Source organism: Polyodon spathula, chromosome 9 (assembly GCF_017654505.1).
Source record: "Polyodon spathula isolate WHYD16114869_AA chromosome 9, ASM1765450v1, whole genome shotgun sequence".
Lineage (NCBI taxonomy): Eukaryota > Metazoa > Chordata > Actinopteri > Acipenseriformes > Polyodontidae > Polyodon > Polyodon spathula.
Genome location: NC_054542.1, coordinates 17,060,385 through 17,083,322, shown reverse-complemented (window position 1 = coordinate 17,083,322; position 22,938 = coordinate 17,060,385). Strand labels below are relative to the sequence as shown.

The 22,938-nt window shown below is 39.5% G+C and overlaps 1 protein-coding gene across 1 annotated transcript in view; it reads right to left on the bottom strand.

Annotated features, from left to right (window-relative positions):
* Nucleotides 1–22,251, bottom strand: part of LOC121321034 (cholecystokinin receptor-like) — a 79,218-nt gene extending 56,967 nt beyond the window's left edge. Inside the window, exon 1 of the mRNA XM_041259943.1 lies at nt 21,749–22,251. Within this exon, the coding sequence (XP_041115877.1) occupies nt 21,749–21,914 (166 nt within the window). The 5' untranslated portion in view covers nt 21,915–22,251. The remainder of the gene's footprint in view (nt 1–21,748) is intronic.
* Nucleotides 22,252–22,938: the final 687 nt, after the last annotated feature.

The following is a 22,938-nucleotide window of genomic DNA, read 5'->3' as shown; positions in this document are numbered from 1 at the left end:
TCTATCCACTCGCCAGCCTGCCACAATCCGGCAGACGCATTTTGCTATGTCTGAGGCCAATATATCAAGACAAGAGCGAAAAAGTACTCAGTGGAAGCATCTGCTAAGATGTGTGAAGCCTACAAGGCATATTTCAGCATGCATGTCGGGGATCAAGACAAACCCTGGGCACCTCATTTCACCTGCAAGCACTGCAAAAAAAAAAAACTCTGGAAGGTAAAATGGACAATTGTTGCTTGGAATTTTATGTTATAAAATTTGTTAAAATTTTTAAAATTGTAAAAGTTTTTAATTTTAAAATGTTTTACAATTTTCAATGTTATTGAAAAAATATATCATATATGAAAAATGCTGTGAGAATCTCTTACACATTAGTCATGGGTGAAATAAATGTATTTTTGTAGGATGGTACAGAGGGGAAAAGAGAGCCATGAAGTTTGCTATCCCAAGAATTTGGCGGGAACCCACTGACCACTCAAGCAACTGCTACTTCTGCATGGTGGACCCTTCCAAACGTCGGACTGGCAAGAATGCACCTGCTATCACGTATCCGGGCCTTCCTTCATCCATCGCCCTGGTGCCACACTGCCATGAGCTCCCCGTACCCACTCCTCCGGAGAGAGAGCAGCCGTCTTTAGAAGAGAGCAGCAAGTCAGAGAGCGAGGAAGACGTTGTAGATCCAGATGACAATTTCAGAGGTGAGCTGAGGAGAGAAACCCATACTACCCCAACCAAAAAGACCTCAACGACTTGATTAGAGATCTTGGTCTCACCAAGTCCAATGCCGAGCTTTAGACGTCTAGGCTCAAGCAGTGGAACTTGTTGGATGAAAGTGTGCAAGTCGCAGATCAAAGGAAGCGTCACCAACCTTTTTCCAGCTTCTTCACCTGTCAAGATGGGCTCTGCTTCTGCCACAATGTGACCAGTCTGTTCGAGGCAATCGGAATCGCCTGTAACCAGAATGAGTGGCGCCTCTTCATTGACAGCTCATCCAGGAGCCTCAAAGCCATGCTGCTCCATAATGGTAACAAGTACCCGTCTCTTCCCCTGGCTCACTCGGTGCACCTCAAAGAGGATTACAACAGCATCAAGACCTTGCTGGACACCTTGAAGTATGATGAGTATGGCTGGGAGGTCATAGGAGGGGAGGAGCCAACAGCACAGCAGAACAACGCAGTTAAACGAGGCAGTCTTCCCAGCGACAGCGAGTGGAAGCGACAGCGAGTGGGAGAAGTACAGGCGTGGAAAAGTACAGAGCAGTTTAGAAGCAGAAAGGAGAAATTGCATCTTGAATTGCTTTAATCATCATTGGGGAAACACAGCAGCAGCTCAAAGTCAAACAGCCGCGTGTGTTTTTCTGATAACAAACAAGCTGAAACTCGGAGCAGCTGATTCAAATTCAGCGCCGTTTTGAGACACGGGCGAGGGGAGGAGCCAACAGCACAGCAGAACAACACAGTTAAACGAGGCAGTCTTCCCAGCGACAGCGAGTGGAAGCGACAGCGAGTGGGAGAAGTACAGGCGTGGAAAAGTACAGAGCAGTTTCGAAGCAGAAAGGAGAAATTGCATCTTGAATTGCTTTAATCAGAAAAAACTGATTAGAGGAAAAACCTCAGAATGGAGTGTGGTAACCAGCGGTGTACCACAGGGATCAGTATTAGGTCCTCTGCTATTCCTAATCTACATTAATGATTTAGATTCTGGTATAGTAAGCAAACTTGTTAAATTTGCAGACGACACAAAAAGTAGGAGGAGTGGCAAACACTGTTGCAGCAGCAAAGGTCATTCAAAATGATCTAGACAAGATTCAGAACTGGGCAGACACATGGCAAATGACATTTAATAGAGAAAAGTGTAAGGTACTGCACGCAGGAAATAAAAATGTACATTATAAATATCATATGGGAGATATTGAAATTGGAGAAGGAATCTATGAAAAAAACCTAGGAGTTTTTGTTGACTCAGAAATGTCTTCATCTAGACAATATGGGGAAGCTATAAAAAAGGCTAACAAGATGCTCGGATACATTGTGAAAAGTGTTGAATTTAAATCAAGGGAAGTAATGTTAAAACTGTACAATGCACTAGTAAGACCTCATCTTGAATATTGTGTTCAGTTCTGGTCACCTCGCTATAAAAAAGATATTGCTGCTCTAGAAAGAGTGCAAAGAAGAGCGACCAGAATTATTCCGGGTTTAAAAGGCATGTCATATGCAGACAGGCTAAAAGAATTGAATCTGTTCAGTCTTGAACAAAGAAGACTACGTGGCGACCTAATTCAAGCATTCAAAATTCTAAAAGGTATTGACAGTGTCGACCCAAGGGACTTTTTCAGCCTGAAAAAAGAAACAAGGACCAGGGGTCACAAATGGAGTTTAGAAAAAGGGGCATTCAGAACAGAAAATAGGAGACACTTTTTTACACAGAGAATTGTGAGGGTCTGGAATCAACTCCCCAGTAATGATTTTGAAGCTGACACCCTGGGATCAATAAGCTACTAACAACCAAACGAGCAAGATGGGCCGAATGGCCTCCTCTCGTTTGTAAACTTTCTTATGTTCTTATGTTCTTAGGAGACTTCAAAATGGTGGCATTCCTGATGGGTCTCCAAGGCGGTTTTACCAAGTTTCCCTGCTATCTTTACCTTTGGGACAGCAGGGACACCAAGGCACACTACCACAGGTGGGACTGGCCACAGCGGACCGAGTTCTCTGTGGGGAGGAACAACGTCAAGTGGGAGCCACTGGTGGACCCCCGGAAGGTGCTGATGCCACCACTGCACATCAAATTGGGCCTTATGAAACAATTTGTCAGAGCTCTAGATAAGGAGTTGGCAGCCTTCAAGTACCTTCAAGACTTCTTCCCTAAGCTGTCTGAGGCAAAAGTCAAAGCCGGTGTCTTTGTCGGACCACAGATAAAGAAGATCCTGGAGTGCAATGAATTCCCCAAGAAGCTCACTAGTAAGGAGAAAGCGGCTTGGAACAGCTTTGTCGCAGTGGTTCGGGGCTTCCTGGGCAATCACAAGGCCGAAAACTATGTGGAGCTGGTTGAGACTCTGGTGAAGAACTATGGCACAATGGGCTGTAGGATGTCCCTCAAAGTCCATATCCTTGATGCTCATCTTGATAAATTCAAGGAGAACATGGGAGCGTACTCGGAGGAGCAAGGCGAGCGCTTCCACCAGAATATACTGGACTTTGACCGCCGCTACCAAGGACAGTATAACGAGAACATGATGGGAGACTACATTTGGGGGCTGATTCGTGGAAGTGATTTACAGTATAATTGTAAATCTCGAAAACCTACTCACTTCTAAACCTTTTGTAGTCATTTTTGTATTACTTTAGTATAAATGCATGTTAATTTGGATTCATATGTTGTTTTTTCTGACTTTATGTGAACGAAAAGACACAAATTCGCCCGTTTTCTCATTGGAAATAGGTAAATTTCAAAATATCACTGTCCTGGTCACAAAAGCAAAGTTTGTGGGGAATAATAGCCATTTTCTATACTTTTGAGGCATAAGCAATTAGGAAATAACATTTACTACACAGGAACAAAAATTGTGTTACATAGTGTTACCAGAAAAGAACAAACTGTGGTAGTAATCTGAGATGTGGCTGCGACCATTGCTGACCGGAAAGCACTCAAACCTTATGGCAGACTCTAGTGCTGAAGTCAGAACCAATGACTACAATCCAGCCATGTTGCTTATTTGGGAAGGCAATATTGATATTCAGTTCATTGGTGAACAATCTACAGCCCTCAACCGCTACATTACAAAATACCTTTCAAAACCTGAGAAGAGTTTTGCCCTTGGCATCATGAATGACATGAACTCATACAAGTCTCTGGCCAGCAGACTGTGAAGTGTTGCACACTGCAGCTTGTCCAACAGAGAATGTGGTGAACTTGAAGCAGCAGACAATCGCCTAGGCTTACCTCTCTATGGCACAGATCCGCAGCAACCATTAGGTGGAATGATGTATCAAAGGTTTCCAGCCGCCAGCTGAAATCCAAGTAACACATTTACATGCTAGCAAAAAAATAAATAAAAATCCTGACTCAATCAACATCTATTTTCCTTCCTGGATTGACTCATACTATCCAAAACGTCTGAATGCTCTGCAAGACATAAGCTTCTATGATTTAACTGCATGGCATGATGTGGTGGCAGAGAAGCCTAAAATGTTTCCCTTGGGATACATCAAAAAGAGAAGCACGCCTTTAATCAATCATTACCATTACAGTGTACAAGACTACCCAGAGAACTACTTCTATTCTATCCTCCTACTTTTCAAGCCATAGAAACACAGAAGGGTGCCATTCCTATGTGGAAGCCTCCCATGCTTGTAGGGATAGCCTTCAAAAAGCTATGGCCTATCACGACCAACTACAACAAACAGCTGCTGTTGATGACTTAACCCGAGCAGTAAAGCAGAAACAAAAGGAAATAGAGGCTGAAGAGGACAATGAGCTTGAAAAGGAAGGACCTGAAAATCATGCATCCAGTGGAGCATGGAAAAATACTGGTGTATCGTAACCTCTCTGAGGTACTGCAATGCCTTCATACAGACATGCGAGATGTGACCCTCCTCATTATTGAGGTGTACATGATTTCCAATGTCACTTATTGTTCATCTTTGTTTGAGATTTTCCAGACTGCTAACACAGATAATGGCTACTTTGGAAAAATCAACATCTTACTTCTGGGGGATTTGCTACAGCTTCCACCTGTGCATCAGAATCCACCTTATGCGCCAGTTACTCAAGAGGAATTGCACAAACTGACTGGCTCCATGGGATCTGAGGATCTGTGGGATTTGTTTGTGTGTGATGACTCACACTTAATATGCGCCAGAAACAGGACAGAACTTTTGGTAACCTCTTTAACCATGCCCGACTCGGAGTCACCAAAAAAATGAACGCCTACAAAGCTGATTCGCAGTCGTACAGCTGGAATAGAAACTACCATATGAGTCAAAATAGGCTGCAAACTGGTGCTTCGCAAGAACATTGACATTGCCACTGGTTTCATACAATGGGGCAATAGCGAAGCTTCAAGCTGTTTCCTATTATCTGGAAAACACAAGTATGGTCAAAACCATAACCATCAAATTTAACAATGGAGTCATCCATACCTTTGAACTTTTTATGCTCAAAGTTTGAAATCATGGACAGAGTCTACAATGTTCAAAAGCAGTTCCCAGTCATCGGTGCTACATTCACAAATGCCACAGTATGACTCTAAAAACAGTTATGATGGATCTTGGTAACTCCATTTCCTCCTATGGACAAAGTTTCGTTGCACTTTACATCCTTAAGCGGTGTCCACCTTATCAACTTTTTGACCCCACCTGCATTAAGGTACCTAAAACTGCAGGTGCAGAGTATAAAGGCTCAGAGGGATTTATTGCCCTAAGTTGATAAGTTTGAAGGAGACCAACACACACAAGGGACACGGTAAAAGGTTGTGTGCATTTCATTCATCGAGCCATCACTAATGTTCAGGAACAGAAAGTTGTGCTCTTCATTAAAGAGACAGCTGTTCTACACATCATGTGCATGATGGCAAAATGACCTGACCCTGACGTTTCTATTCTGGGTGACCGAGATCACGTAGAGCCCTTTCAAGGACAACTTCCTACTGCTGGCCGCAATACTCATAGTACTCTAATTGAAACATTTTTTTCTTAGTGTTGACATTGTATAGGCCTACTGTACACTGATGTATACGCAGATACACACGAATGTAGATGTATGATAGAAAAGCAGAGCTCTACATTTAGAGTTTTAATACTGGCCCCTCGGGCCACACAGCTAGTGCTTTTACTGGCCCGGATGCAATTTTATCTGGTCCAATGTATTTATATATTTTTTCATGATGGTTTTTATTTTCAGTATGTTTCTAACTGTGTATGGAACCAAAGAGAGCCCACATCTCAAAAGAAAGTGGCTAAACAAAGCCTTTCAATATGTTACTTCAGCCATTAAACATGTATATAGCAAGTTCTAAAAGAATTATGGTAATCAAAACTTGGGTAGCATTGAAATTAGAAAGGTAATTTAACGTTATGATGAATATAAAGACATACTAAATGTTAAGCACAACAACGCAGTGACTATAAGAAAATGCAAGACACTTGGAGTTGGAAAGGAGTTATTTTTTAATTCTGGACTGTAGTTCAATGTACTGTAAAACATCTACTGTTGACTTTCTGTGAATGGATGCAGTAACGGCAACGTTTGCACGGACAATTAAAAGTACAACGAGGTATTCTTGTTTTGAGTTATTTACAGGTTATTGAATAAACAAAGTAACTTGACTTCAAGTCATCTGATGTCAGTACTTGATGGCTAGTTGTAATTAGTCATTTTAAACTATTAGAATGTTGGAATGTATTTTCGATTTTGGCCAGGTTACAATATTTACGCTAAGATTATGTTATAAATATTATTTGTTAGAATAAAACAGATGTAGATGTATGTAGTATTTAGGCTGCTATATGTTAGGTGATATTATATTCTGAATACACTACAGTAAAAATGATTATTTGGTGGTTTGAGCAATATTATGCTACTGTTGCTTTAATTGGAAGAGCTATGCGCTGTAACATTGCTGCTGCTCATTGAGTTCTGTGTATTTTAATTCAGTAAAACAAATGAAAACTTGTGCCAAAGGAAATAGGGTACAGAGCAAATAAATATTGTTTTAGACATTGTTTGTACACTTTGTGAAACTGGCTAAACTCTACCAGCTTACACTGTTATGCTGTTTGCTTGTTCCCATCCCTAATCTTTATAAACACTATTAAAACAATAGTCATAATGCAAAATAACAATCCTTCTCAGAACGTTGTCGCTTGTGTAGCCTCAACCAACCAAGTCACCGTCAATCAAGAGAAAAGTGTAAGGTACTGCATGCAGGAAATAAAAATGTACATTACAAATATCATATGGGAGATACTGAAATTGGAGAAGGAATCTATGAAAAAGACCTATGAGTTTTTGTTGACTCAGAAATGTCTTCATCTAGGCAATGTGGGGAAGCTATAAAAAAGGCTAACAAGATGCTCGGATACATTGTGAAAAGTGTTGAATTTAAATCAAGGGAAGTAATGTTAAAACTGTACAATGCACTAGTAAGATCTCATCTTGAATATTGTGTGCAGTTCTGGTCACCTCGCAATAAAAAAGATATTGCTGCTCTAGAAAGAGTGCAGAGAAGAGCGACCAGAATTATTCCAGGCTTAAAAGGCATGTCATATGCAGACAGGCTAAAAGAATTGAATCTGTTCAGTCTTGAACAAAGAAGACTACATGGCAATCTAATTCAAGCATTCAAAATTCTAAAAGGTATTGACAGTGTCGACCCAAGGGACTTTTTCAGCCTGAAAAGAGAAACAAGGACCAGGGGTCACAAATGGAGATTAGACAAAGGGGCGTTCAGAACAGAAAATAGGAGGCACTTTTTTACACAGAGAATTGTGAGGGTCTGGAATCAACTCCCCAGTAATGTTGTTGAAGCTGACACCCTGGGATCCTTCAAGAAGCTGCTTGATGAGATTCTGGGATCAATAAGCTACTAACAACCAACCGAGCAAGATGGGCCGAATGGCCTCCTCTCGTTTGTAAACTTTCTTATGTTCTTATGTTCTTAATCTTGCTGCCAGCGAGTCCTGGAAAGATTCTAAATGGCATTTTTGACCTGAACACATCGGATCCCAAATCAAATTTTGAAAATCTGATTGTGTATCTGGGTATCCATCGGGACATCTTACTGTGAGAATGGATATGATGTAAACGAAATGTTTAAATCACAACAAATAAAGCTGCTGTTTTCTTCAAGTCTGGGAAACTGATGCCAAACAAATAAGGCAAAATATTACTTTTTTTTTTCTCTGTGGAAGCCTCCACTCTAAGTGTTCATCTGCATTTTTTTTCATAATTACATTCTTTATAATTTCTTGATTTCAGCACTTTCCTGTGCTTATTGACTGCTTAGTTGTAGAAAACTCGATTTGTAAAAGATTTGCCACGAGAACGAGTACCACCAACACAGCACTTCGGTACGCAGTCTCTGATTCTGACTGTACAATAAATATGGCGCGCGGCGGGAAAGCAAAATTATCAGTTTCTCTGGTTTTACTATTTATAGGTATGTGTTTGGGTAAAATGAACATTTTTGTTTTATTCTATAAACTACTGACAACATTTCTCCCAAATTCCAAATAAAAATATTGTCATTTAGAGCATTTATTTGCAGAAAATGACAACTGGTCAAAATAACAAAAAAGATGCAGTGTTGTCAGACCTCGAATAATGCAAAGAAAATAAGTTCATATTCATTTTTAAACAACACAATACTAATGTTTTAACTTAGGAAGAGTTCAGAAATCAGTATTTGGTGGAATAACCCTGATTTTCAAGCACAGCTTTCATGCGTCTTGGCGTGCTCTCCACCAGTCTTTCACATTGATGTTGGGTGACTTTATGCCACTCCTGGTGCAAAAATTCAAGCAGCTCGGCTTTGTTTGATGGCTTGTGACCATCCATCTTCCTCTTGATCACATTCCAGAGGTTTTCAATAGGGTTCAGGTCTGGAGATTGGGCTGGCCAGGGTCTTGATCTGGTGGTCCTCCATCCACACCTTGATTGACCTGGCTGTGTGGCATGGAGCATTGTCCTGCTGGAAAAAACAATCCTCAGAGTTGGGGAACATTGTCAGAGCAGAAGGAAGCAAGTTTTCTTCCAGGACAACCTTGTACTTGGCTTGATTCATGCGTCCTTCACAAAGACAAATCTGCCCGATTCCAGCCTTGCTGAAGCACCCCCAGATCATCACCGATCCTCCACCACATTTCACAGTGGGTGCGAGACATTGTGGCTGGTAGGCCTCTCCAGGTCTCCGTCTAACCATTAGACGATCAGGTGTTGGGCAAAGCTGAAAATTGGGCTCATCAGAGAAGATGACCTTATTCCAGTCCTCTACGGTCCAATCCTTATGGTCTTTTGCAAACCTCAGCCTGGCTCTTCTTTGCTTCTCATTGATGAAGGGCTTTTTTCTAGCTTTGAACGACTTCAGCCCTGCCCCTAGGAGCCTGTTTCGAACCGTCCTCGCCGTGCACTTCACCCCAGCTGCCGTTTGCCATTCTTTTTGTAGGTCACTTGATGTCATCCTACGATTGCTGAGTGACATTCGAATGAGTTGGTGGTCATCCCGGTCAGTGGAGAGTCGTTTTCGCCCTCTGCCGGTCTGTAGCTTTGTTGTCCCCAATGTGTGCTGCTTGACCTTGTCTTTGACATTTTAAGGCTGGAAGCAACCCGACGCTCACTGTATCCCTCTGCCAGTAAAGCCAGAATTGAATCCTTCTTTTCCTCACTCAGAACTTTCCTTTTCAACTCTTTGGGCATGGTCAATAGTTATTTTTTGATTCCAATTACTTTTGAGGTACTACTAGCACTGTTTTGCCATCCAGCTGGTCCTATTGCAAGAGGACAGTGATGACCACAGGAGTGGTTTTTATACTTTTCCTCGTTAAATAAGATTTGGTTCAGGTGATCCTCTAATCGGTGTGCCTGTGTTGGAATTCAACAGACACTGGAATGGAATGGCTGCCATACATGTAGAGATGCTGATTTAAGAAAAATTTGCAGTGGTCTCTTAATTTTTTCCAGAGCTGTATGTGTGTGTGTGTGTGTGTGTGTTATATATATATATATATATATATAATATATAATAGTTAAATGCAACTGGCCCAGTCGGTTACCGTGGTCAGCTTCATAACTACGAAGGCCAATGCTGCGTTTCTCTACCGGACCCAGGTCCACCGGCCCGGTACCATGGTTTATTGTCGAACCCTTGAAAAGGATGTTGTAACATTGTGAGCAAGTTGCCCTGCCTCCACCCCCACCCTTCCCCTCTTGCTGTTTTCTCATGTCTAAAAATACAATTTCTCAATTGTATTGTGATAAACACATAAACTATAAACTGCATTTTTTATAATAAATTACTTAATGGATATTCAAATATGTTTTATTTATGAAAAACAATAATAATTGTATTTAAAAAGCACCTTTAATTTACAATCACTTATCACCAAGCTACAATGGTAAGTGATAATCCATATTAATCACACATGAATTCTGTACCAGTGGTGTCTAACAGACTAATAGATTGCACCCTGGACAGTATATGATTTGTGAATTTTGTTGGTGCATCCATTGTTGCTGTTCCTTAAATCTATTTTTGTTGAGTTCTTTCTCTTTCCAACTTCAGTCTGTCTCTTTCCAATTGGAGCTTTTCTCTAAGTTGCAACAATGATCCCTGGTAACTCTTCTACTAGTCTGCTTACTATAATTTGCACTAGTACATGCTCATTCCTTTTATAAAAAACTTTAAAAAAAAAAAAAAAAAAAAAAAAAAAAATCTACCTATCTATCTGTTGTGTTCTTTAAAACATTACAAGTACAATGGGAAAGACTGCACAGTTTAAATTTGTGGAATTTTAATTAGCCTACCGATAATTCAGATTTAAATACATAATATTAGTGTGTGATTAAATTAATTTCTCTGTAAAAAGACAGGAGTTAGTTGGTAGGCAAGCTTATTTGATACATTTGATATACCTAAAAGGTGGTGTAAACTGCGATGGAGTCTCTACCGGATTCCAAGTGATCTCGATTGTTTGGCTGCTGTCAATCCCTACACAGGCGCACCCTCTGACTCGCTTGGAAACAGTCCTATTTCCTCTCCTCCTTTTATACCTATACGAATATGAATGTTTAACCCTTTGCAGTCCATTTATTCAGCACTTGTCAGGTGCGTCAGGTCCAATTTATTTTCACATGCACTGTTTATTTTACACAAGCTTTTTAGTTTTTTTTTTTCCTATCGGTCTCACTCGGCCATTGATAGATTTTCTTGGCTTTTTCTGGAGAAAAAACGACTAGAGACCTGTGTTTTATGTCTTTGTGATGATATTGGACTGGAAAGAGAAAATTATAATGTCTTACCTGGTCCAACAAAGAACTGCAAAGGGTTAAAAGAAGCAAAACAAATTAAATTAATAATGAAAATGTGGAAATATTATACATACATTTTAAACATCCGAAAGCCTATATTTGTATTGGTAGTATTCAGGGTTGAGCAAAATACTCAGGAAATGTATTTTCAATACAAAATACAAAATACTTCTAAATTGGCATTTGCATTACAAAATAAAAATGTAATGAAAATATGTATTTTAATTACATGTACTTTCAATACTGCCCAAATACAGTAGTACTGTGATGTTATATAATTTATTTTGCCTGTACCTTTGGTGTAAATTGGTCCAATTATCCCAAGTATCCTCTGCTCAGTATTGCTCAGCAGTGTAACAGCAGACGAACCCCCTCCCGTTCTTTCGTTTTTGTATCGCTCATTGTCGAGCACCATTTCTTCTTCACTGCATCAGCTGTCCGAGGCTTGCCACAGACAGCAGACACAGCCAAAGCAATTTCTGCCCAAGCCTTTTCCTTCATTTCGTTTGATAGTTTGTTAAAAATGTTCTGAATATTATACTGTTTCTCCTAAGTTAGGATAGAAAGGAGTACTTAGGAAAGTATCGCCACCTGTGACTTAGGAATTGCTTCTGTAATACCAAGAGAATCCTATCTTAACAATGAAAGACAGGAATGCAAGTTAGGAAATTGTTCTGTAATATGGCCCCTGGTCAATGCCAATAGAGTACTTGGAGCGTCAGTGTTTGCTCCTTTTTCAAGCAGGGGAGCAAGAAACCTCCAACATCAAGGAGGACTGCAATGAAGACGGGCTTCTTGGGATTACAGTACCTGCTCATAACGAGACGTAAGATATGTCAATAAAATATTCATTTTAGACCTGCAATATAACATTTAACACTAGAACCGCACGGCAGTCATTTTGACAGTTTTCACTTTTAAAATTTAAATACTCTGCATGTGTGAAAGATACGCGGTTGTCCGTTCTTGACTTTTCCTAAATACATGCATTAACCCTAGCAGCCCATTTATTCAGCGTTTGTCAGGTGCATCAGGTCCAATTTATTTTCACACGCGCTGTTTATTTTACATGCACGGTTTAATTTTTTTTTTCCCCCCCAGAATAAAACAGGTTTAAAAGCCACTGCAAGGCAAAAGGACATCAGTACTGCATCTCCAGCTAAGCCCCACCCCTTGTTCGTTGTATTTTTCACATATCTCTATATAGACGTGCATAGTGATAAATCCTCTCCTGATCACTCGTTTTCACCAAACTCCTCAATAATGCAATCCAAGTCATTATTTTATTACTACAATGTCTCAAAAAGCTCTGCAAATGTCAGTGATATTCTTTGAGCACTGGATGCAGAAGCAGCTACCTTCTTTGTTTATGTCTGTGTTACTCTGTGGTGCATATGTCTTGCTCAGATCAGCCCTTTTTTTTCAGCTTCATTTGGCTCCTATCGGTCACACTCGGCCATTGAAAGGTTTTCTTGGCTTTTTCCAGAGAAACAACGACTAGAGACCTATGCTTGATGAATAGAAACATGGGATACGCGTTCTTTCGGTCCAGTGTGATAAACCATTCGCCTGGCTGGACACCCTGGCGAGTACAGCAGACGGCAGCGTCTCATTTTCTACCTGCTGAGATGCCTTGCGTTCTCTGTGGGAGCACTGTAGCAATTCCACAACCGCTGGTCCAAAGTAATGGTCAGGGGAGGTAGGGGCTGCTTTTGAAGGAAGGATGAGGTCCATGAAGCCGCAATATAATCGCATCATGGTCCTCCTCAGCAAGCTGAAATCCAGTTCTGTAATATATGGGGCAACCACCAGTGCAGGTGGGGTCAGCTGCAGGGTTGGCGTTATCAGCTGAGACCCCGAACTCGGACGACGACCGGTCCCCGAGCTGGTTGCAGGCACATACCGAATCGGTACTTAGCCTTCGTGAGTCCTGGTTCCCACGTCTGCGTGGCCCTGTGACTCGCTCCGTCTTATGTGTCTTATGTGCCCACGGGGCACTGAGTGCAGGTGTTATTGACATGCTGTGGTGCTAAGCACCGAGGCATGGAGCATCTAAACACAGAGGGTGCCGAAGCACTGAGAGGCGCCCAGCCTTAACCGCGTGAAGTCAACACAACCTGGGGTAGCACATAGCATATACTGGGGTGGATACACAGGCTCGAGTGGCTGTGGTAGGCAATCAGGAGAGCAGTACAGGGGAGCGCACTGTGCTGCACCATGGTGCAGAGCGGCGATAACCTGGTCCTGGACCGCGTGCAGTCACACCACATGGCAGCGCATAGTGTATGCCAGAGTGGAGCACAGGCTCAAGGAGCTGCGGCGTGTTTGGCAGGAATAAAACTGTACTGCTTTTTTTTTTCTCTAACTGCAAAGGCAGAAGCAGGAAAACATACAGGCTGATATACACAGCAGTTCAGCTATGGGAGAAACATATTAACCATGCCAGGCGGGTGACCAAGCGCACTGAGTAGGTGGGCTGAAAGAAGCCTGCTGAAAAACAATGAGAAAAGAGTCCAGTGAGTTAAAATGGAATGCTTGAGAATCACCATAAGACCCCAAAATGGACAAACATATGAGAACTTTACTGGTGTGACAGATTATGTCCTCTCTCCAGAGGACACAGCTGTCACACCAGTGGACATGTTCTCATAATAAACCCGTATAAATGGTGTTTTACAGAGTTATTTGCACCAATTGAATCATCTGAAACAAATTGTAATCTTCTGAACTGTGTTTTACTAATGTAATGTAACCTTACTGTATTATGTTGATAACTGAATGCTTTTTGTCATTTTGAGGATGAGGCAGAATAATGACAAGTAAAGAGAGGACAAGAAGATACAGGGAGAGACTAAACACTGACCCCAGAAAGAGAGAGGAAATCCTGAGAAGGAGACGCAGAAAGTAAACAGAATAAGATACAATAAGATATAGAATAAGATAGTTGGCTGTGTGTGTGTGTGTGTGTGTGTGTGTTTGTGTGTGTGTGTGTGTGTGTGTGTGTGTGTGTGTGTGTATGTGTGTGTGTGTAAGGGGGTAGGTGGTAGAAGACAATGCCATTAGGAGTATGTAGCAACAACAGACATGTGGGAAATACAGAGAGAGGAAAAGATGATAGAGATGACATGGGCAGAAGGGTGGAGAAGAGAGAGGGAAGGGGCATTTTGTCATGACATGTACAGTGATTGAGTTCACATGCTTCTAATTGGATCAGATAGTTTTACCCTCTTGGCTTGTAATTGTTTGTTCCTCTTTAACAGAAAGTTTATCTGATCAAGAGCAGGAAATCCATGGAGAACCAGTACCCATGGAATGCAGCACACATCAAACATCACCACCTCCCTTTCAAGTAAAAAAGAAAAGTCCACCAAACTCCAAGAGGCAATCAAGACAATGTAAAATAAAGAAAAGACTGGATAAACTGGAGAAAAAAATGAAATGCTCACAAGGCAACTTGAAGCTGCAAATCAAAGAGCTGAAAGATACAGAAAAAAAGAGTAAACGCTTGGAAAAGAGACCAGCAGTCAGTGAGAAATACCACTTGCCATCACTCAAAAGAAAAGCTTGAGGGGAAAAAACAACAAGTGGAGTCCTTTATGACTTTTGACGAAAACAGCGTTCTTCTCCCAGGCAAAAACGACACTGTTGGGAGGAAAGTGTGGTGGGAAAATTACATCTTATGCAATTTATGTACTAACCTCTGAGCTGTTTGTTCATGTGTTTGTTTAGCCCGTGTGACTTAAAAAGGGATTATACCAATGTAATAAGAAGTTTGAAAGCTTATTTCTATTAAGTTCTAAAATTGAGGCCACTTTGATGTTATTACTGCTATGACTGTTTAAGCTTTCCATGCTCAGGTTTAAATGCTATTACGGGTTATAAGATTTAGGTATAATATAATAATAATGTGTTATTAACGGTAGTTGTTTGTGAAGATACTGTACATCCTCTTTCTTTTTAAAAGACAGGTGGCCCTTATAAGGAATGGAAAGATACTGACTATGAGCTAAAAATGTTAGCAACCGCAAACCACATCTGTGACACTTCAAAGAAATGTCACTGTTTTAATAGAATAAGATGCTAGCAGGTGTTTCCGTGGCACTTTATAAGAAATGTCACCAACCTACTTTTATTTTAGTGAAATGTCATCAACCTACTTTTATTTTAGGGGGGCTTGCAATTTAAATAAGTTGTTATGATTGGTCTCATTTTAATTTTCCAAATTGTTGCTATCCACTAATATTGAGTTAAGCTTCTGTGATTGGCTCGCAGCAGGTTACAAGGTATATATTATGCTTACTGACTGTGTGAAGTTAGAACATTGCTCGGTTTTCCTAACACCTGCGTGTGTTGAGAGTGTTCTCAGGTTTGCAAACTTTAACTATTAAACTTATTTACTCAAATCTTGTCTGTTCTACTGAGTCTCTTACAGAAGTTAAAGTGAAAACTTCCACAACAATTGACAAAAGACAGAGAAGAGTTCTAACAAAATTTAAATCAATGAATTTAAATCAAGGGAAGTAATGTTAAAACTGTACAATGCATCAGTAAGACCTCACCTTGAATAGTGTGTTCAGTTCTGGTCACCTCGCTACAAAAAGGATATTGCTGCTCTAGAAAGAGTGCAAAGAAGAGCAACCAGAATTATTCCGGGTTTAAAAAGGCATGTCTTATGCAGACAGGCTAAAAGAATTGAATCTATTCAGTCTTGAACAAAGAAGACTACGCGGCGACCTAATTCAAGCATTCAAAATTCTAAAAGGTATTGACAATGTCGACCCAAGGGACTTTTTCGACCTGAAAAAAGAAACAAGGACCAGGGGTCACAAATGGAGATTAGCCAAAGGGGCATTCAGAACAGAAAATAGGAGGCACTTTTTTACACAGAGAATTGTGAAGGTCTGGAATCAACTCCCCAGTAATGTTGTTGAAGCTGACACCCTGGGATCCTTCAAGAAGCTGCTTGATGAGATTCTGGGATCAATAAGCTACTAACAACAAAACGAGCAACATGGGCCGAATGGCCTTCTCTCGTTTGTAAACTTTCTTATGCTTTATGTTCTTAAAATCACTGCGAGACATGTATAAAAAGAGTACTGCCAGAGTGACAGGCAACCGATGTCCTACAGACAGTTTGTAAGGTACAGGCCATTCTACGTTACAGAGGCTAAGTGAAGGGATTACAATACATGTGCATGTCACCAACACGAAAACATGTGTCTTCTTATCAACGATTTGGCACAGAGAGGTATAGTTCCTACCAAAAGCCTATCAACACTACTGTTAAACATCATGTGCAACACAGAGGACAAAGGTTGCATGTATCTTGAATGCACTCAGGTGTTGCTCTGATGAAATTAAACTTGCTGATCACAATCCCAATGACAAAGCCAGGTGGGAGCACTGGCAGAAAGAGGAAGTTATGGTAGGTGAGAAGAACTATAAAAACTGGGTGAAAAGAGCCAAACTGGGTACAGTAGGGGAACTTGTTGAGGAGTTTAACAGGGAGTTAGAGGAGATTGTCAGTCATCATTATAAGTGGCTGCACCAGTCACGAGCATTCAGGGGTGTTAAAGAAAACGAGCTGGTCCTGATTATGGACTTTTCAGAAAACTATGCATGCAAGTTGAACTCTAAGATTCAGGCGTTTCACTTTGGAGTCAACAGACAACAAGCCACTATTCATACTGTGGTTGCTTATACAGGGCATGGCTCCCGCTCCTATGCAACCATCTCAAACTCACTGTGTCACGATGAGAGTGGTTTGGGCGCACATCAAACCAGTGATCTAGGAGCTGAAGCAGAAACATGAGGGAGAAATGGACACCTTGCACATCCTAAGTGATGGACTTGTGACACAGTATCGGAACAAAGCAAACTGTTTTCTCCTCAGCAGTGTTCCCTACACAAGCAAGTGACATGGAACTTTTCAGAGAGGTCATCTGGAAAGGGTGTCCCGATGGAATGGGGGCTTCAGTGAAGAGGATGGCGGACATGCACGTTCTTGGTGGGAATGATCTGCAAACTCTGAGAGAGCTGTATGAGTTTTTGGTCAATAAAAATCCAGAAAACATCACATTCAAATGGATTAAAGAGGGTGATATCAACATCATAGATTAAGTACTTCCCCCAGTTGTTCATCCAGTCACTGGGATACTCAACACTCACCGGGTGCTGTCCTTCTCACCAGGAGTGATATTCCACAGAGATGTGAGTAGTTTTTGTACTTACCCACAAATGTGCTCCTTTCACAATCCAGTCAAGCTGGAGTTTTGCAATGCCTCCCACACTAGGCATCCCCAACCCCAGGCAAAGGCTGATGATCCATATGAGGATGAGCAGGAGAAATGCACAGATGGAAAATTTGTGATAGTGAAATATGATGACAAACCCTATGTCGACCAGATCACTCAAATTCATGGAGGGGAAATCGAGGTGAACTGCATGGTGCAAAGTGGCGACAGAAATGCATTCATCTGGCCGCAGAAACCTGACTGTATTTATTACACTCACCAAGAGATCATCACCATCATTTCTGAGCCAGATCCCACCAACCGTGCTGCCAAACTTACAAACTATGACTGGCACAGACAATGTGCAAACTAGTTTCAAAGACCTAAAGTGAAGTCACAATGAAAAGGATGAATTCAAGTTTTTAGCTTAAGTTTCTATGAAATGTCACCAATGCTTTGTTGTTTTGTTATGTTCATTTTTAAACCAACATTTTCAGCAAATCATTCCTTGTTATGCCTTTTAATCCTCAAGTTTCATAGAGTTGGCACATTTCTCAAGCTTGTGTTAAACACATTTCAAGTTATTTTGTTGAATTGTTACATTTACAACATTGTATGGTGTTCATACACTTTTGAAAGTTTCATAAAAACATATTTTTGAAAAGGAAAAAATCTCACTGCTTCTTGTTTCTTCCTTTGGTGTGACATGGTGTCCTTTGGGGTAACGCTTATAAATGAGAGGGCAAAAATGGTTGAGTCCAGAGAAAAATATGAAAATAAATAAAATTCATGGATTTTTAATAATGTGCAGAAAAATCGCAGCAAATCTTAATCACAATTTAGTGGGAGATGCCCGGGTTTCACCATTATAATAGCAAATTCTGTCTCATTTCACCTGATAATCAAAAGATAATCAATGATCTAGAAACAGGAGTAGTCAAGGATGAAGATAAACAATTTTGTTATCAAAATTATATTCTTTGAAATGATACATATACATATTTTATGTCACACTGCAGGACAAGTTCAAGGCACTGATGCATTAAAAAAAGGTTAATCAAATTGGACTGAAATGTAAAATACAAGGTTCCGACATATTTGTTTGAGAACTTCAGACTCAATGTAATGCAACTATATGATTTTCAACATCAACATGAGAAATTTTTTTTTTTCAATTTCCAGACATGACTTTTTGTCAACTACCCAACTGCTGCTGGCTGGTAAGACTTGTGCTGATACTGCTGTGACTGCTGCTGACACTGTGACTGGTGCTGACACTGACTCATGCATTGATCGAGTTTAGCACACAGTTTCTCACTCAATTCTAATATTTTTTTGTCATAAATCGACGATAGGAAGTAGTACAGTACTTCAGGCGGGGGAAACTGGTCGCAGAGGTCCTGGTGCTGCCTAGCGCACAGGCCGAGTCGCTATAGATACACAGCCACTATGCTATAATAAAACACTAGCTATGGCAGGTGATACTTGGACAAGTTGACTGTCCAGTTAAAGTGACGAGAAAAAAATAAAATAAAAACAGCCAGCCAGTGGCGTAGCTAGGAATGGAAATTTGGGTGAAGCCCCAACTTCAGGTGGACGGGCAAGTACCTAAGGTCTGACGTCACTGGAAATAGTTTACATTACAAACATGATTTAAATCAATTAAAACTCTGAATACATCAAATATCTTACTGGAGTTTGAGCAGAGCAAAGTAGCCAAGACTGAGAATGTATGGTGCAGAGTGAAGCAAGGCGAACGTTTTTTGCAGTTTATAACAGTACTTGCACGTGTACACTACAAATACAAAGCACGCTGCACACAACCTACAGAAACAAACACACCATACATAATAACTGCAAAAACCGTTTCATTACTGTATTGCTTTTATTTCTTAGCTGTATTGTAATCTCTTAGCTATATTGTAAATGCATATGTATATCAAATGCTACAAGAACATCCACACCTCCAGCAGACTACACAAAAACCTTATCTCAAGTAAACTCTATTACAATAGTTTAATGCATGTTCATGGTAAATATTTTTAATAAATAAGTACACTTTAAATAATTACTTTGGCTAAAAAATGTTATTCATTAAATATAAAGGTGAGCTTCACAGTCAGTACCTATAAACAGCAGTGCACTCATTTGCAGTAAGTATATATCTATCTGTATTTCTTTCTCTCTCTCTCTGTGTGTGTGTGTGTGTGTGTGTGTGTGTGTGTGTGTGTGTATATATATGTGCGTATATGTGTACTTGTGTAGACAGCACATATGTACTATATGGTGTATGCTACATCTGTGTGTTCTGTTTACTATATGCTACAGTGTATGAGTATGTTACAGTGTTTGTTAATTTCTATGTTGTTTTTTTTTGTTTTGTTTTTGTTTCTCTACGCACTGCATGTCTATGAAGGCAACTGGACAAGAACAATCGTCACTAAATCCTATTAAAACCCATCTCTTTTCATAGACAGTTGGTGCTTTAATGATCAGTTTACATGGCTGTGTTCAGAATTACAAAATACTTATTTATTATGTTGTTTGTATTTGGATAGTTGGTTAATATCTTAAGAAACCTTTTCCTTATAAATAAAGGATAAAGTGCCTAGCTAATGTCATGTCCAATAGATATTTGGTATGCATTGCTTCTAGTTGCCAAAGCACAATTATGCTGAAAAAGGGGAATAAAAGTGAAGAATTATGCACAGGGGCGTGTCTAGCGGGGGTAATTTTCCTTGCTCTTCTAAATTAGCCATTATCAACTAAACAGGCGAAAATAACAAAACAGTGAGATACAGCACAGTGAGATACAGCACAGTGAGATACCAATTTCATATCGCTAATACAACGAAGACGCTGTAATGTTTTGTTATCCTTCCACATGTTACAGCTAATGAATTTGCTTTACTGATTTATTTATCTAGTTCAGATCAAATCCTGCAGGAAAAAGTGGAGTGAAATGGATGATTGAGGCAATGGCTACATGTGCAACAGGGATTGGAAAAAGTTTAAAGTTTTAATGACAATAAAAGTTACGTTCGAACAATGTTCTACAACCTTTTTAAAACTAATAGGAATATTTTGTTTGTAACAAATATTTTAGCTGACCTGATGTTAAAGCCTTTTACTAAAAAGCAGTTTCCAGTTTTTAGATCACTTGCTAGTTTTCTATATTTAAGTTTTATTTTATGCAGGAAGCAGTTGGTAAATATTCCAGATTTTAATGTCAGGATTGCAAGCTTTGTTGTTGCTGGAGAAATTCTCATCATGCCTCTTTCTGTTACTCAACTGCCTTTCTATTTAAAAAGCAGTTTAGCTAGCCTAGCTCATTTTGAAATAACTGAGCTAGTTCAGGCATATTCATCTTCCTGTTACTTCTGTTAACAGACCGGCTCAGGTTATAATAAATTTTATATATATATATATATATATATATATATATATATAATATATATATCTATATATATACGATGCTCTTGATTCTTTAGTAACACATTGGTGAAAACATATACTTATATTATTGGATCTGCTATATACAGCACATAATATGAAACCATTGTCCACTGGAATGAAACAACGCTATATGTTAAAATACGTTGTATTACTCGATAAATCCAATAAATCCAAAGCTCTACCCTTTGAAAAAAACCCGAGGACCTGCAGATTTTGATAAATTGCATTCAATAGCATGTTATATTGACAACATTGCTGCATAAATTGTGCCAAAAATCAATTTAACATGCTGTTGCCACTTTGTGTACTGTATGACCACAGACCTCCCGACAAATAAAATGACATTATACTACTGGGCTCATACGGTATATTAAAATTCGCAAAGCTATTGCGTCAAAATGCCCCGCTGTACATGTAAACAGATACAAATATCAAAACGATATCAAATACATTTGTTAAACTATTTTAGAAAGATCTTTTGATTGATTTGTATTTCTAACGCCTTGTATTTGTTGTATATAATATTTAAAATAACCAATTAAGTAAAATAGTTTTTAAAACATAATTTAACTGTTCAAACTAGGTCAAACGAACCCTAGATGTGACTTTATTTATTCAAAAATGACAGGAATGTTTTGTCAAAACATAACTAAGATCCATATACAAATTTACATTTTACTAAGCAAAACTATAAGTTATTTTTATACCAACATAGAATTGCTCTTGATTGCAAATTTTCATTTGTACTCCAGTGTTTTGGAAGTATGTTTCACTAATGCTCTAGTATAACATATAACATTCATATGTGTTTAAACGTTTGACTTCGAAAGACATATTAATAAAAAATATAACATATATGTTTTGATGGTAAGGTGTATGCATCATGTTTTTAAACTTATTTTTGATACAGTATCAAGCGTGAACGAACGCACCAAACAAGAGGGACAAAATACATTCGTCGATTTTATCATCAGTAGTATATAAACTAATCTAATGTAGAAATGTAACTGCGCTTAATTTGCTTTCCTTCTTACCTTTGGGACGTTGAGGTGGCATCGCCCTTGTCACAGAGCCGTTTCCACAGGTGCTGGTGTTGTAATACAAAGTCAAATTCGTTGTGTAATTAGAAGATAAGTTGTTTTGTATCACCGTGTTCTCTGTGAACCCTGTGGATATCCCGTCCAACGTCGTTAATTCCATTTTGCTTTTACTCTTAAACCGACAAGCTCAGCACTACAAATTGATACAATATTTTCAGTGTTGTCTACTTTATTTTATTTATTTAATTTTTTTGTTGTTATTAAGTAAAGTTTCTAAAAATCTGTCTTCCAGGCGCCTCTTTGGCAAGCAACTTTAAACACTTATTTGTGAGAAATGCACTGTAACAATCAGCATCATCTGGCATGTGTATTCTTTCTTCTTGGCTCTAGCGGACTGCTTTTTGTCTTTGTGGTTCTGAGAGATGCGGAATTCTCTTGATCTGATGAGAATGATGACTAAAGGCCTTCAGCTGCTGATATCTGTTCTGAACTGAGACTATTTTGAAGCCACTCGCAGAAAGAGAGAGGGACAGGAGCGAGAGGAAAGAGGCACTCAAGCTGTCATTTCACGTGGAATGTAATCGGCAACTGATGGGTGGTCAAGACAACAGTACTCTCTGGTGGTGATGGTCGTAAATGCACTCACATCTTTCATTTCTCTGTTTTTGAATGCTACTTTTATAATTACATATGACTTGAGTGGTCTCCTGATTGTGCTTGTGAACAATGAACAACTATGTAAGTGTTAGCAGTACATTTTACAGTAGTTTAATATAATTGGTGTACAATTATGTGTTTACTATGTGTAAATACTGTATAGAAAAAGAGAGAAAAAAGACTGACTGACTTCAGAACATGTCCTGCCAGTTGTTAAAGCAGCCCTGAACCTTGGATTCCCACTCTTTCAAAATGAAGTGATTTATGCATTTTTTAAAATCTGTCTAAAGCTTTGTAAGTGACTTTGTAAGGGCCAACAACAAAATACTTTAATTCAGAGAAGCACTGCACGTTTTAAAATTTTATTTTCATACAATACAGTACAGGTTTATTATAAACAAATACTGCAGTAATGAAGTAAAAAAAATACTGCAGTAGTATTTTTTACTTCATTACTGCAGTATTTTTGCCATATTGCAAATAACCTTCAACAGTATAGTACCTTATCATTGTGTTTATGCCCTGCA